Genomic DNA, 16753 nt, shown 5'->3' on the forward strand with positions numbered 1-16753 from the left:
AACAGTAATACCAAGGGTACATTTTTTTGTGTGTGTGTGTCTTTTTGTTTTTTTCTTTTTTGTGGAGAACGGTGTCTCACTATATTGTCCAGGCAGGTCTTGGACTCCTGGGCTCAAACTATCCTCCCGCCTCTGCCTCCCTAGGAGCTGGGATTATAGGCGTGAGCCACAGCGCCCGGCAATACCAAGGGTTCTTAACAGGGCTGTCGGGGATGTGCAGCAGAGGGTCAGTATAACAACCCTGTGGCTTCATTTTGCCCATTGCCCAGACAGAGTGTATTTATCAAGACGGGAATTGCAATAGAGAGTTTACTTCATGCCGAGCTGGCTGAATGGGAGACCAGAGTTGTATTATTACTCAAATCGGTCTCCCTGAAAATTCAGAGACCGGGTTTTATTAAGGATAATTTGCTGGGTAGGGGGCCAGAGAGTGGAGAGTACTGATTGGACAGGTTGGAGATGCAATCATAGGGGTTGAAGCTGTTCTCTCCTGCTGAGTGGATCTCGGGGTGGGGGCCGCAAGACCAGATGAGCCTGTTTATTAATCTGTGTGTCGCCAGCAGATCCGTTGAGTACAGGACCGGAAAAATATCTTGAGCATCAATCTTAGGTTTTACAGTAGTAATGTTATCCCTAGGAGCAATGGGGGAAGTTTAGAATCCGTGGCCTCTACCTGCAGGACTCCTAAACCACAATTTCTAATCTTGTGGCTAATTTGTTAGTCTTAGAAAGGCAGTCTGGTCCCCAGGCAAGAAGGCGGTTTATTTTGGGAGAGGGTTGTTATCTTTGTTTCAAAGTTAAACTGTAAATTTGCAGCCGTGGGCGGTGGCTCATGCCTGCAATCCCAGCACTTTGGGAGGCCAGGGCGTGTGGATCAGTTGAGGTCAGGAGTTCAAAACCAGCCTGGTCAATCTGTGAAACTCTGTGTCCACTAAAATTTCAAAAAATTAGTCGGGCGTGGTCGCGGGCACCTGTAATCCCTGTTACTTGGAAGGCTGAGGCAGGGGAATCTCTTGAACTCAGGAGGTGGAGGTTGCAGTGAGCTGAGAACACGCCACTAAACCCCAGCCTGGGTAACAAGAGCCAAAACTCCATCTCAAAAACAAACAAACAAACAGGCTGGGCATGGTGGCTCATGCCAGTAATCCCAGCACTTTGGGAGGCCAAGGTGAGTGGATCACTGGAGGTCAGGAGTTCAAGACCAGCATGACCAACATGGAGAAACCCCGTCTCTACTAAAAATACCAAATTAGCCAGGTGTGGTGGTGCATTCCTGTATTCTGAGCTACTAGGGAGGCTGAGGCAGGAGAATTGCTTGAACCCAGGAGGAGGAGGTTGCAGTGAGCTGAGATTGTGCCATTGCACTCTAGCCTGGGCAACAAGAGCAAAAATCTGTCTCAAACAAACAAACAAAAAGTTTGACCTATGCCCAGGAATGAATAAGGACAGAAATTTAAAAATTCACCAGGCATGGTAGTGCCTGCCTTCAGTTCCAGCTACTCAGGAAGCTGAGGTGGGAGGATTGCTTGAGCCCAGGAGGTGAGGCTACAGTGAGCCATGATTGCACCACTGCTCTCCAGCCTGGGCAACAGAGCAAGACCCTGTCTCTATTAAAAAATAATAATAATTTTAAGATTAGGACTAGGTATGGTGGCTCATGCCTGTAATCTCAGCACTTTGGGAGGCTGAGGCAAGAGGATCTATAAAAATTCAAAAAATTAGCTGAGCATGGTAGCACATGCCTGTAGTGCCAGCTGCTCAGGAGGCTGAAGCAGGAGAATCACTTGAGGCCAGAAGGTCCAGGCTGTAGTGAGTTATGATTTTAATTAAATAAATAAATTAGGCTGGGCACAGTGGCTCACTCCTGTAATCCCAACACTTTGGGAGGCCAAGGCAGGTAGATCACCTGAGGTCAGGAGTTTGAGACCAGCCTGGCCAACAGGTGAAACCCTATCTCTACTAAAACTGCAAAAATTAGGCTGGACGTGGTGACTCACCTGTAATCCCAGCACTTTGGGAGGCCGAGGTGGGCAGATCACCTGAGGTCAGGAGTTAGAGACCAGCCTGACCAATGAGATGAAACCCTGTCTCAACTAAAAATACAAAAATTAGCCAGGTGTGGTGGCATGTGCCTGTAATCCCAGCTACTCGGGCGGGAGGCTGGGGCAGGAGAATCGCTTGAACCCAGAAGGCGGAGGTTGCAGTAAGCCAAGATCACCCCATTGCACTCCAGCCTGGGCAATAAGAGCGAAACTCTCTCAAGAAAAATAAAATATAAAAATAAAATACAAAATAAAAATATAAAAATTAGCCAGGTGTGGTGTTGCTCAGCTGTAATTTTATCTACTCTGGAGACTGAGGCAGGAGAATTGCTTGAGGCAGAGGTTGCAGTCAGCCAAGATCGTGCCACTGCACTCCAGCCTGGGTGGCAGAGAGAGACTCTGTCTCAAAAAAAAAAAAATCAAAGTCAGCATGATCTGAGCAGTCTCCGGAAAAACCCAGGTGGGTTGATGTAGACCCAGCAAATGGTGTCATGTGGTGGGAGCAGCTCTTCCCTTAGGAACCCAGGGTGACAGACTGACTGTGGAATGGTGGAAGTGACCACCTCCGCCAACCTGACTTTGGACCTGAGCTTCCAAGGATGAGTGGGAGTCTGCCAGGAGAGAGGGAAGGACCAGGGGAACCTCAGAGGAAGCAATGTGTGCACAGTATGTGAAGGGGCTGCCAGAGGCGGGGCGGGGTGGCTCACACCTGTAATCCCAGTACTTTGGGAGGGTGAGACAGGCAGATCACTTGAGGCCAAGAGTTTGAGACCAGTGTGGTCAACATGGCAAAACCCCGTCTCTACTAAGAATACAAAAAATTAGCCAGGCATGGTGGCACACATTTGTGGTCCCAGCTACTTGAAAGGCTGAGGTATGAGAGCTGCGTGAACCCAGGAGGCAGAGGTTGCAGTGAGTGGAGATTGCGCCATTGCACTCCAGCCGCCTGGGCAACAGCAAGACTCTGTCTCAAAAAAAAAAAAAAAGAAAGAAAAGAAAAGAAAAAAAAAGGTGGGGGCAGTGAGGGCTCTTCTTCCTGGAAGAAAGCACAGTTGAATATAATGAAAGGGTGGAGATTATGTGGTGACAGCCTGTCATTCAGTACAAGGAATAATTTTCTTTTTTTCTTTTTTTTGAGATACGGTCCCACTCTGTCACCCAGGCTGGAATGCACTGGCATGATCTCAGCTCACCGCAACCTCCACCTCCTAGCTCAAGGGATTCTCCTACCTCAGCCTCCTGAGTAGCTGGGATTACAGGCTTGTGTTACCACGCCCAGCTAATTTTTGTATTTTTAGTAGAGACGGGGTTTTGCCATATTGGCCAGGCTGGTCTTGAACTGCTGACCTCAAATGATCCACCAGCCTCAGCCTCCCAAAGTGCTGGGATTATATGCCTGAGCCACCGTGCCCAGCTGGAATAATTTTCTAACCATGGAATGGGCTGCCCTCTCATTGAGTTGTGTCAGCAGAGGCCGAGTAGCAGCACATTGGCCATGTGGTAGAGGGCATTTGGCAGTCAGGCCACAAGAAACCAGACCCATGGACAGGGAGGAGCCGGCCTTGCTGGTTTAGGGTGAGAGGCTCTCACCAAATTCTCGGCATTCCTGGCTGCCTCGCCCTCCCTCTGAGGTGAGGAGAATGGGGGAGAACTGGCCTACAGTCTTCTCCTGTGGGTCTTAGCATTTCCAGGAAGGGGTTTCCATCTCTCTCCATCCAAACAGGGCAGGAGGGTGAAAAAAGACGGTGCTGGGAGCATGCTTCCACCCGACTGGGAGAGATGGGAGACGGGCCTCCCTCCCCATCCCATATGAACGGCAGTGCAGCAGATGACTAGAAGGGCAAACTCAAGGCCCCTATTCCCACCCCAGCTAGGGCGACCACATATCCCAGTTTATCCTGGACTTTCTCAGTTTTGGCACTGAAAGTCCTCCATCCCAGAAAACCCCTCAGTCCTGGAGAAACCAGAAGGTTTGGTCACCCCAATGGGTGACCCCAGTGGGTACATGTTCTCTCCCTAAGACATGTACCCACTCTGTCCCATTATCTTTTCCTTGCTTAACTAAATCTATTTACTCTGCTTGAAAGGGAGCAGGGGGCTGGGCGCGGTAGCTCATGACTGTAATCTCAGCCCTTTAGGAAGCTGAGGTGGGTGGATCACCTGAGGTCAGGAGTTCAAGACCAGCCTGGCCAATATGGTGAAACTCATGTCTACCAAAAATACGAAAATTAGCCAGGCGTGGTGGCGGGTGCCTGTGGTCCCGGCCACTCTGGAGGCTAAGGCAGGAGAATTGCTTGAACCTGGGAGGCGGAGTTGCAGTGAACCGAGATCATGTCACTGCACTCCAGCCTGGGTGACAGACCAAGGAAAGGAAAGAAGGAAGGGAGGAAGGGAGGGAGGGAGGGAGGGAGGGAGGGAGGAGGGAAGGAGGGAAGGAGGGAAGGAAGGGAAGGAAACAAACAAGGATGGGGTCCAAGCTCGGTGGCTCACATCTGCAATCCCAGCACACGAGGAGGCCCAGGTAGGAGGATTTACCTGAGGCCAGGATTTCAAGACCAACCTGGGCTACACAGTGAGATGCCCATCTCTACTAAAAATTAGAAAATGAACTGAGCATGGTAGTGTGTGCCTATAGTCCCAGCTATTCAGGAGGCTGAGGTGGGAGGATAGCTACAGCCCAGGAGGCAGAGGCTGCAGTAAGCCAACATTGTGCTACTGCACCCCAGCTTGGGTGACAGAGCCAAACCGTCTCAAAAAAAAAAAAAAATCCGAGGTCAAGAGATCGAGACCATCCTGGTTAACACGATGAAGCCCTGTCTCTACTAAAAATACAAAAATTAGCTAGGCATGGTGGTGCATGCCTGTAGTCCCAGCTACTCGGAAGCCTGAGGCAGGAGAACTGCTTGAACCCAGGAGGCGGTGGTTGCGGTGAGCCGAGATTGCCCCATTGCACTCCAGCCTGGGAAACTCTGTCTCAAAAAAAAAAAAAAAAAAAAATCCACCAATAAAAAGTGGCTGGGCACCCATAATCCCAGCACTTTGGGAAGCTGAGGCAGGAGGATCACTTGAGTTTAAGACCAGCCTCGGTAACATAGAGAGACCCCATCTCTACAAAAATAATTTTAAAATATTTAAAATAATAGTCCCAGCTACTCGGGAGGCTGAGGACAGAGGATTGCCTAAGCCCAAGAAGGCAAGGCTTCAGTGAGCCATGATTGTGCCACTGTACTCCAGCCTGGGTGACAGAGTGAGAATCTTGTCTCAAAAAAAAAAAATATTGGCCTGGTGTGGTGGCTCATGCCTGTAATCCCAGCACTTTGGGAGGCCGAGGCAGGCAGATCGCCTGAGATCCCACCTCTGCACTCCAGCCTAGGTGACAGAGCAAGACTCCATCTTGAAAAAAAAATTCCACAAATAGGATTTAGACAAATTCCAATTCGTGTGGAATAAATTACCCCAAATCTTAGCAGCTTGAAACAATCAGCATTTAGGATCTCACATAGTTGCTGAGGGTCAGGAATTCTGGAGTGGGTGGTTAGCTGGGGTAGTTCTGGCTCAGGGGGTCTTATAAGGCTGTAATCAAGATACTGGCTTGGGTTATGGTCATCTGAAGACTTGACCAAGGCTGGAGAATCCCCTTCTAAGGTTAGCCCTTCACATACCTGGCAAATTAGTGCTGGTGGCTGGCAGGAGATCTCAGTTCCTTGCCACACGGGCTTCTCCAGAGGGCTGCTTGAGTGTCCTTACCATATGACTTCTGGCTGCCCCCAGAGTGAGTGATCCCAGAAAGACTAAGGTGAAACCTTCAAGAACCTTAGTGATCAGGCCGGGCGTGGTGGCTCACGCCTGTAATCCCAGCACTTTGGGAGGCCGAGGCGGGTGGATCACGAGGTCAAGAGATCGAGACCATCCTGGTCAGCATGGTGAAACCCCGTCTCTACTAAAAATACAAAAAAATCAGCTGGGCATGGTGCCGCGTGCCTGTAATCCCAGCTACTCGGGAGGCTGAGGCAGGAGAATTGCCTGAACCCAGGAGGCGGAGGTTGCGGTGAGCCGAGATCGCGCCATTGCACTCCAGCCTGGGTAACAAGAGCGAAACTCCGTCTCAAAAAAAAAAAAAAAGAACTTTAGTGATCTGGCCTTGGAAGTCACACTGTCGATTTTGTACATCCCATTGGTTGGACATGCAGCCCTCCTCAGCAAGAGTCAGGGTCTTGTTCTGTTGCCCCGGCTGGAGTGCAGTGGCACAATCATAGCTCACTGAAGTCTTCAACTCCTGGGCTCAAGCAGTCCCTTCTGACTCAGCCTCCTAAGTAGCTAGGACTGCAGGCACGTGCCATCCATGCTCAGAATGTAAATATCAACATGTGAGCAGGGCTGCATGTCTAACCAATGGGTATAAATATCAACATGTGAGAGTCATGTGAGCCATCCTGGAGGCTAGCTAGCACAATTAGCTTTTTACTAGGCCCAACTTTATTAGGGTTGGACTCAGTTCTTCTAGCTGTCTTCTACAAGAAAGCCTCCCACTGTCCTCTGTCCTAGGATTTCTCTCTGAAGTTCCTTTCTGCCCACCCCTATGTCTGTGACATTTCTTTCTCCTGAACGTGTCTCCTACCCGCCCCTCCTGCAGAGAGTGGACCCCTCCTCTCCTGCCCTCCTCCCTTCCCAAAGCTGCCCTCACAGAATCTACCTTTATAACTCTTTGCCAAGGTTTGTTGTCCAATCTGCAAAACAAAATGAGAAGAGCCAGAGACAAAGACAGATGGGCAGAGCTGGGCGGAGAGGAACAGGCAGGTTCATAAGTGTAAAATATCGACAAACCTGCCATCATCCATTCCCAGGAACAAATAGATCATCGCCAAATGGGCTATAGACGAGCAAAGAGACAAATTACCCAGCTGTGGCAGTGTCACCTGCTCCTTATTGATGGGCTTTTATGCTCAGACCCAACTGCTCTATGAGAACTGTATTGTTCAGCTCCTATGGGACCCCAAACAGGAGGGAAAGGGAAAAGAAAGCTTTTTTTTTTTTCTTGAGACGAAGTTTCGCTTTTGTTGCCCAACCTGGAGTGCAATGGCGCAATATCAGCTCACTGCAACCTCCAACTCCTGTGTTCAAGCAATTCTCCGACCTCAGCCTCCCGAGTAGTTGGGATTACAGGCGCATGCCACCATGCCTGGCTAATTTTTTGTGATTTTAGTAGAAACGGGGTTTCACCATGTTAGCCAGGCTGGCCTTGAACTCCTGTCCTTAGGTGATCCGCCTGCTTCGGCCTCCCAAAGTGCTGAGATTACAGGAGTGAGCTACCGTGCCCAGCAAGGAAGCTTTTATGTCTCACCTGGGGCAAAAGCCACAGAACCAAGTCCCAGCCTTTCTGGATTATGCATCATATGCAGATATGAATGATATGCCTTTGACACAGTGCCACATAAAAACATTAACAAGCCAGGCACAGTGGCTAATGCGTATAATCTTTGGGAGGCTGAGGCAGGCGGATCATGGGGTCAGGAGTTCGAGACCAGCCTGGCCAACAGGTGAAACCCCCTCTCTACTAAAAATACAAGAATTAGCCAGGTGTGGTGGCTTACACCTGTTATCCCAGCTACTCAGGAGGCTGAGGCAGGAGAATCACTTGAACCTGGGAGGTAGAGGTTGCAGTGAGCCGAGATTGTGCCACTGCACTCCAGACTGGCCAACAGAGGGAGACTCCGTCTCAAAAAAAATTTAACAAAGTGCCACTCTGCATATAGATTATAAATAATACAAATGCTAGGGGAAAAAATTAACTCTTTAAGTATGGAAAAATTTCAAAGCTGGAGTGGATTATAAACTGTGTTTATGCTATTGCCACAAGGTGGCGCCACTTTAGCAAGAAAGCAAATGCCCACATCCTGTCATTACTGAGTAAATGACACGGTTGTTGACGTGCTTGGGACACTAGCAATTGCTTTTTGTGCTGCTATTTGGCCAGGCACTGTTATTATAAACCACTTAAAAAGGCTATAACGACATCATTCAAGCATTCCTGAAGGAGACAGGCTAGTGCTGAAAAGCACGTCCTGAAATCAATACCTTTGGAGTGGATATTGGACATGATGAGACACCATGAAGAAGACTGAAACACCTCCATGACAGGTGGTGCTGTTAATTTAGAAGACTGCCTGCAGGTACAGATAATGCTGCAAAAATACAAAGCAGGATCAAAAGCAAAAATGTGGTGAGATGGTTGTGCAGATTTATGAGCTATGTGAGTGCATTTCAGCTCCTACTCATATTCTTGGAACACAGTTTTGAATCGTGTGAAACTGACAGTAGGCATCCTTCTTGTAAAATATGACATTCGAATTAGGGAGGTTGGCCAGGCGTGGTGCTCACTCCTGTGATCCCAGCACTTTGGGAGTCTGAAGTGGGCAGATCACCTGAGGTCAGGAGTTCGAGACCAGCCCGGACAACATGGTGAAACCCTGTCTCTTAAAAATACAAAAATTACCCGGGCGTGGTGGTACATGCCTGTAATACTAGCTATTCAGGAGGCTGAGGCAGGAGAAGTGCTTGAACCTGGGAGGTGGAGGTTGCAGTGAGCCCAGATTGAGCCACTGCACTCCAGCCTGGGCAACAGAGCGAGACTCCACATGCCTTGGTCTCCCAAAGCACTGTGATTACAGGCGTAAGCCACTGTGCCCGGCCTGTGAATGGCACTTTCAATACCAGCATAATATTCTATCACATCTGTTTTTATTCTTGGTGCTTCCTGACCTCCCTTCTCAGAGTCAAACCCGCATACCTAGCTGGACGTCCTCCCAGGAACATTAAATTTGGCATTTTGGGCCAAATTAGCCAAGTGCCTAGCACCTGGTAAGTCCATAAAAATGAGCTATTACCGATCATGGGTGTCACTTTTTAGTCCCTGCTATCCGATCCACCTCCATTTGCTGCTACTCATTGCGTTCCCAGTGTCACTTATTTTCTGTTAGCAGCCTTGGCCCTGGGTTAATGGCCTGATTTGTTGTCCTTGTGAGGATCCCAGAAAAACCCAACACAGCTCTCCCACCTGCAGGGAAGAACTGAAGCAACAATAATGAAGACATTCCCATGCCAAGCCCATTCTGCCCTAAACAATCAGTTTTGGTGGGGAGAATTTGCTAGCAGAACGCAGGACGTAAAGTTCTCACAGCAGCCTCACTAGGTGTGCCAGCAAACCATTCGAGACCTGGCCAGTGCTTCCTGGCACTGCAGGGGTCTGTGCAGAAAAGATAGATTTATACCATTAATACACCGTTACAGTAACAATGTCTGCTGAGTGATCTAGAACTGTAATTCATATTTCCTGAGGCTGTAGTAGGCAGAATTTGGAAGCAGGGCAGCACAGTGCTAACCAGCAGGCTTTGGGTGGGACAGACCTCGGTTTGAGTCCTAATATTGCTTTTCACTCTCTGTGTTATAGCCAGCGAGTGGCTGCATCGTATCTCTCAGTATCTTCACCTGTGGAGTGGGGGCGGGGGGGGGCAGTGACGCTAACATCAGCTAACATTTACGAAGTGCTTATTGTTCAGTTAAAATACAGTAGACCAGGCACAGTGGTTCACGCCTGTAACCTCGGCACTTTGGGAGGCCACGGCGTGCAGATCACCTGAGGTCAGGAGTTCGAGACCAGCCTGACCAACGTGGTGAAATCTTATCTCTACCAAAAATACAAAAATTAGCTGGGTGCGGTGGCAGGTGCCTGTAATCCCAGCTACTTGGGAGGCTGAGGAAGGAGAATCACTTGAACCCAGGAGGCGGAGGTTGCAGTGAGTTGAGACCACACCATTGCACTCCAGCCAGGTCAACAAGAGTGAAACTGTCTCAAAACAAACAAAAAAACCACAGTAAATTGTCTCTATTTGACTACTAAGAGCTATTTCAAAATAGAATTGTTAGTTATCTAAGTACAGAAAGGTGTAATTCTCCCGTTATAACCCTTGATGACACTAAATAAATAATACATGAATATGGTTCAAAAATGGGCATCATAAGGGCCGGGCGCGGTGGCTCAAGCCTGTAATCCCAGCACTTTGGGAGGCCGAGGCGGGTGGATCACGAGGTCAAGAGATCGAGACCATCCTGGTCAACACGGTGAAACCCCGTCTCTACTAAAAATACAAAAAATTAGCTGGGCATGGTGGTGCGTGCCTGTAATCCCAGCTACTCAGGAGGCTGAGGCAGGAGAATTGCCTGAACCCAGGAGGCGGAGGCTGCGGTGAGCCGAGATCGCACCATTGCACTCCAGCCTGGGTAACAAGAGCGAAACTCCATCCCAAAAAAAAAAAAAAAAAAAAAAAAAAATGGGCATCATAGAGTATAAAATGAAGAATGCTTTCATTTTCCACCTAAATATTGCAATTTCATAGGATGCCAGGCTCTGTTCTAAAGCCTTATGTTTATTCAATGTGCTGAAATTCAGCAACCTCACGAGGTAGGTACAACCATTAACAATAATAATTCCAGGCCGGGCATAGTGGCTCACGCCTGTAATCCCAGCACTCTGGGAAGCCGAGGCGGGCGGAACACCTGAGGTCCAGAGTTCGAGACCAGCCTGACCAACATGGAGAAACCCTGTCTCTACTAAAAACACAAAATTACCCGGGCATGGTGGCGCATGCCATCTAATCCCAGCTACTTGGGAGGCTGAGGCAGGAGAATCGCTTGAACCTGGGAGAAGGTTGCGATGAGCCAATTCCGCGCCACTGCACTCCAGCCTGGACGACAAGAGCGAAACTCCATCTCAAAATAATAATCATCATCATCATTCTAAAGGGAAGCTGAGGGATCTGGCGGAAAAGTGCCAGTAACCTAACAGGCCTCCACAAGTGTCCTTTGAAAGTTTGAGAAGCGTAGAGATCGGTATATGTTGATTAACTGCCAAACATGAATGCGGGTGTCCGAAACGCGATCCCCTGGGGCGCCACAATCGATGCCTACTTGAACCGACAGAGAGTCCCTCCCTGGGCCAAGGAAGGACCTAATTCCCGGGCCCCGGATCCAGCCTCTACGTGGTTTCCCAGGAAAGCCGCGCGGAGGTCGGCTGCTTCAACCAGTCTTGCTAGAGTAGGCACAAAAGCGTTCCGAGTGACTGCCACTGTAGCCACTCAACGCCTAGCCCAGGCCTGCTTTTGCCGTTAGACTGAAACTTTCCATTGGTGGAGTCACCCCAAGGCGGGACGGAGCGGGAAAATCCTGCCTACCTTGGCCTTCTCAGCCAATCGCAGCGTCCAGTTTGGTTGCGCTGCGCGTAGTGATCTGGGCTACCTGAGGGCGGGGCCGGGAGCAGGCCCCGGGCGGTGGGGAGGGTACGCTTCCCGCGGGCGCGCGGAGTGACGACGGTGACAGCCACGCGCGCGCGTACGCGCCCGTCTGCCGCGCGGCCCCGCAACCCCAGTCGGCCACTGAGAGGCGCGCGGAGTCTGGGCCGCTGCGGTCTAGGGTTCCAGTCCCGAGGCATTCCCGGCATCTTTGGCCCCAATCCCGGAGTGCCAGGTCGCGCCTGCACGGACGATCTCGGTTCCCTTGCCCTCCCTGCCGCCGTCAGGGACCGCCCCTCAACTCCCCTTTCCGCCCGGGCAGGGTCCTCGCGGCCCATGCTGGCCGCTGGGGACCCACGCATCCCAGACCGTTCCCGGGCCGGCCAGCCGGCCACCATGGTGGCCCTGAGGCCTGTGCAGCAACTCCAGGGGGGCTAAAAGGTTCAGAGTGCAGGCCTTGGGGCGCGAGGGTCCCGGGCTTGAGCCCCGCGCTATGGCCGGGGCCATCGCTTCCCGCATGAGCTTCAGCTCTCTCAAGAGGAAGCAACCCAAGACGTTCACCGTGCGGATCGTCACCATGGACGCCGAGATGGAGTTCAATTGCGAGGTAACCGGCCGGCAGTCCCGACTGCCGCGGTGACAGTCGAGGTGGAAGCTCGAGAGGTTCTGTTTATATCATCTTATGGGTGTAGCTGGAGACGGGCAGAACCGGAAGGGGCCAACTAGGCCCAAAACCTCGTGTTAAAGATGATTGCTGCTTTTTTTCATGGGGCTTTGGGTTTTAGCATTTCCTGAAGGTTATTTTCATTCATTGTTATTGGAAGAAGCTGGATGCTTCTGTGTTAGCAAATTCAGTGTGAGGTTTAAGTTAGGCTTACGGTTAAACGCTTGAAAGTTTATTACTTTATTATGTAATATTGTTATGTTCCCAGGTATTAAAAGTTGCCTCTTGTTTATTGGAAAGCCTATACTTGTTTCCCTTTTCCAAAGCTTACATATTCTGGAAAAAAAAACCCTTTGAGGAACAAGATAATGTAATTACTTTCCACATAGTTTCCAACATGATGATAACAGCTATTAATTGTTCAGTATTTTCAAAGTGCCAGACATTTGCACATTTAATCCTCAGATCAACACATTTATCCAGTAAATGGCAAGGTGGGGTTTTGAACCAAGCTCACAGCCAGTACAGTACTGCTTCTCAAGTAATTTAAGTTCTTGCTACTAAAAGTGTGGTTTGTGGACCAACAGCACTGGCAGCAGTAAGCAAGGGTTGGCATGTTTTTTCTGTACAGGACCACATAGTAAATATTTTCAACTTTGTAGGCTAGAGAATCTCTGTTGGAGCTATTCAACTCTTCAACTCTACAATTGTTACACAAAAGCAGCCTTAGATAAGATCAGCTTCTTAGCGTAACAGTTTAAGGAACCCATTCCTCTGTGAAACTTGTGAAAAATCTTTTTTATTTTGTTTTGAGACAGAGTCTCACTGTCACCCAGGCTGGCGTGCAGTAGTGTCATCACAGCTCACTGCAACCTCAGCCGATCTCCCTGGCTCAATCAGTCCTCATGCCTCAGCCTCTTGTGCCACCACACCTGGTTAATTTTTTTTTTTGAGAGGGAGTCTTGCTCTGTCACCCAGTCTGGAGTGCAATGGCGCGATCTCAACCTCCACCTTCCAGGTTCAAGTGATTCTCCTGCCTCAGCCTCCCAAGTAGCTGGGATTACAGGTGTGTGCCACCATGCTGGGCTAATTTTTGTATTTTTAGTAGAGATGGGGTTTCGCTATGTTGGCCAAGCTGGTCTCGAACTCCTGACCTCGTGATCTGCCCAACAGGGCCTCCTAAAGTGATGGGATTATGGGCATGAGCCAACGCACCCAGCCTCATCTAGCTAATTTTTGTGTTTTTTTGTAGAGACAGGGTTTTGCCATGTTGCACAGGCTGATCTTGAACTCCTGCTCACCTTGGCCTCCCAAAGTGGTGGGATTACAGACGGGAGCCACCAGGCCTGACCCAAAAATTCTTTTTTAAAATCAACGATTTAAACCCTCTGGCAATGGTCCTGAGGGCAAACAACAAATGCAGAAATACCTATTTAAGAAAATCTGGCTGGGCGTGGTGGCTCACGCCTGTAATCCAAGCACTTTGGAGGCCAAGGCAGGCAGATCACCTGAGGTTGGGAGTTCAAGACCAGCCTGATCAACATGGTGAAACCCCCGTCTTGAAGAAAGAAAAAAGAAAAAAAAAGAAAAATTAAAAAAAAGAAAATCTACAAATTCAGTAAGATAGATGAGAGGCTATGGTATGAACTAAGATCATTCCCTCCTCACCCACTCCTAGCTTAGTGAGTAGAGCTTCTACTCCAGACTACTGCAAACTAACACAGGGCACCACTCTCTCAGCTCCCAATCAGATGCTTTCTTCCCAGGAAAAGCAAGATATCAGCATTTCTCATCCTACCCAGAGCTACTTGTTGCTGAGGTTAAAACCTGATTGAGTGCAACTGAAAGTTGGAGCTCCCTTCTTCCACCTAGTCACTACTTGTGGAACAGGATTGTGCCTTAGGCATGGCATACTGAAATTACTGGGGCCCCAATTGCTCATGCCCTAGTTCTGGCAAGCTTAAGACTTCAGGTTATTTATTATTTATTTATTTATTTTTTGAGACGGAGTTTCGCTCTTGTTACCCAGGCTGGAGTGCAATGGCGCGATCTCGGCTCACTGCAACCTCCTCCGTCTCCTGGGTTCAAGCAATTCTCCTGCCTCAGCCTCCCGAGTAGCTGGGACTACAGGCGTGCGCCACCATGCCCAGCTAATTTTTGTGTTTTTAGTAGAGACGGGGTTTCACCATGTTGACCAGGTTGGTCTCGATCTCTTGACCTCGTGATCCACCTGTCTTGGCCTCCCAAAGTGCTGGGATTATAGGCGTGAGCCACCGCGCCCGGCCTTATTTATTTTTTTTTTGAGACAGAATCTCGCTCTTTTGGTCAGGCTGGAGTGCAAAGGCATGATCTTGGCCCACTGCAATCTCTACCTCCTGGGATCAAGCGATTCTCCTGCCTCAGCCTCCCGAGTAGTTGGGATTATAGACGCGTGCCACCATGCCTGGCTAATTTTTGTATTTTTAGTAGAGATCCGGGTTTCACCATGTTGGCCAGGTTAGTCTTGAACTCCTGACCTCAGGTGATCCGTCCACCTCAGCCTCTCAAAGTGCTGGGATTACAGGCATGAGCCACCGCTGCCAGGGGAGACCTCAGGTTATTGCAGTCCCCTGCCTCCTTCCACCAAGTGCTCAGTTCCTAGAGTGAGGGTATCTCTCAGAGAGAAGCTTTCCACAGTCTTCCCACGCAGCTCCAGAGCCTTGGCGCCCAGATTTTGCCTGAGGAGAGAAGCAGGCCTTAAAACAGATAGCTCCTAATCTCTTCCCAATGGAAGTGACTTCATTTGCAACACAGTGTGGAGAAATTTATGCCTAAGGGCAATCTGGAGATGGGAAGGTTTTGGTGAGACGCAATTGGGAGATCAGTGGTCTTGGAGATGCAGCCTAGACTGCAAGGCTCCTGGTTTGCTGGGAAGAACTGGGGAATAAGACAGCTGGGAGAAGCCCTCCCAGGATCAGAAGGATCAAATATTGACCACAGGCCAGGCGCAGTGGCTCAAGCCTGTAATCCCAGCACTTTGGGAGGCCGAGGCGGGTGGATCACGAGGTCAAGAGATCGAGACCAACCTGGTCAACATGGTGAAACCCCGTCTCTCCTAAAAATACAAAAATTAGCTGGGCATGGTGGCGCGTGCCTGTAATCCTAGCTATTTGGGAGGCTGAGGCAGGCACATGAACCCGGGAGGTGGAAGTTGCAGTGAGCTGAGATCATGCCACTGTACTCCAGCCTGGGTGACAGAGTGAAACTATGTCCTGTCACAAAAAAAAAAAAACAAACACTGACCACAGACCTGTAAGATGATAGATGTTCCATCTGCCCTGGTTCTATCATTATACATTGCATATTCATGCATCACAATACCACGGATAACCCTAACATATGTACAAGTATTATGAATCAATAAAAAACAATTTGAAAAGTAAAGTATGTGGCAGAGGTAGAAAAAAATGCTTTCCTCCAAACAGCCACAATTTGATTGTATTGGTTTATAGAGCAAGAGCAAGTTATGCTTCAGTGCATTGTTGAAAATAATAGAGCAATAAGCCACAATTAGTGGAACTTCATAGCTGGGTGTGGTCAAGGAGAGAAAAGAAGAGAACGCTACCAAAACCACTGTCACCCCAGGGTGAGTATGGGCATACCCAAAGTTGCACCTCCCTGAGGAGCAATATCATAGGCCTTAACAATCTTCAGGAGAAATAGATTTCACTCAAATAATCCAGCCAGGCACTAAACAAATAAATAACAATTAGCCCTGCAGAAGGGTACCCGTCCCTAGACTTGCTACAGTATATTATCTAAAATGTCCAGTTTCCAACAAAAAATTGTGAGACATACAAAGAAACAGGAAAATATGACACATACACTGGGAAAAAGCTGGCAACAGAAATTGCCTGTGAGACAAGGGGCCAGATTTAATCAAAGATTTCAAACTAGCCATTATATATGTATATATTCACAGTATTAAAGGAAAGGATGTTATTGTTGAATCAAAGAATATCAATAAAGATATAGGAATTATAAAAAATGAATAAAATCAAAATTCTGGGGTTGAAAGTACAATAACAAATTTAAAAATTCACTAGAGGGCCGGGCGCAGTGGCTCACGCCTGTAATCCCAGCACTTCGGCTTCCGGCAGATCACAAGGTCAAGAGATTGAGGCCATCCTGGCCAATATGGTGAAACCCCGTCTGTACTCAAAATACAAAAATTAGCTGGGCGTGGTGGCACGCGCCTGTAGTCCCAGCTACTCGGGAGGCTGAGGTGGAAGAATCGCTTGAACCCGGGAGGCGGAGGTTGCAGTGAGCCGAGATTGCGCCACTGCATTCCAGCCTGGCGCCTGGCCACAGAGCGAGACTCTGTCTCAAAAAAAAAATTCACTAGAGGGACTCAATAATAGATTTGAACTGAGTGAAGAAAGAATTAGTGAATTTGAAAATAGATTGATAGGGTGGGCACGGTGGCTCACGCCTAATTATATAGGTCAGGAATTCGAGCCTAGTTTGACCAACATGGTGAAACCCCATCTCTACTAAAAATACAAAAATTAGCCAGGCAAGGCGACATGCGCCCATAATCCCAGCACTTTGGGAGGCCAGGAAGGCAGATCACGAGGTCAGGAGATCCAGACCATCCTCATCAACACCGTGAAAGCCCATCGCTACTAAAAAATACAAAAAAGGGCCGGGCGCGGTGGCTCACGCCTGTAATCCCAGCACTTTGGGAGGCCGAGGCGGGTGGATCACAAGGTCAAGAGATCGAG

The 16753-nt window shown here is 49.1% G+C and overlaps 1 protein-coding gene and 1 long non-coding RNA gene across 10 annotated transcripts in view; one reads left to right on the forward strand and one right to left on the reverse strand.

The window, feature by feature from the left end:
* Window positions 1–115: 115 nt before the first annotated feature.
* On the reverse strand, window positions 116–10704 carry LOC116535610. Of its 3 annotated transcripts, none has more exons than XR_004262289.1 (4): window positions 8118–8461; window positions 6169–7025; window positions 5705–5855; window positions 116–633 (listed from the first exon to the last, which is right to left on the reverse strand). It is a non-coding gene; the product is annotated as an uncharacterized LOC116535610 (long non-coding RNA). The 3 variants fall into 3 exon arrangements; XR_004262287.1 differs by lacking the exon at window positions 116–633 and adding an exon at window positions 10668–10704 and having other exon boundaries at window positions 5394–5855; window positions 8118–8224; XR_004262286.1 differs by lacking the exon at window positions 116–633 and having other exon boundaries at window positions 5394–5855.
* Window positions 10705–11382: 678 nt separating this feature from the next.
* The window catches only part of NF2 (neurofibromin 2), a 94406-nt gene continuing 89035 nt past the window's right edge, over window positions 11383–16753 (forward strand). For 4 of the 7 annotated variants that reach the window (XM_032256801.1, XM_032256802.1, XM_032256798.1 and 1 more), the window contains exon 1: window positions 11383–11933. In XM_032256801.1, the coding sequence (XP_032112692.1) occupies window positions 11820–11933 (114 nt within the window). In that variant the 5' untranslated portion in view covers window positions 11383–11819. The remainder of the gene's footprint in view (window positions 11934–16753) is intronic. The other 3 variants (XM_032256797.1, XM_032256796.1, XM_032256800.1) reach the window with 2 other exon arrangements.

The sequence above is a fragment of the Sapajus apella genome, unplaced genomic scaffold (genome assembly GCF_009761245.1).
Source record: "Sapajus apella isolate SASKATOON/1434 unplaced genomic scaffold, GSC_monkey_1.0 scaffold95, whole genome shotgun sequence".
Lineage (NCBI taxonomy): Eukaryota > Metazoa > Chordata > Mammalia > Primates > Cebidae > Sapajus > Sapajus apella.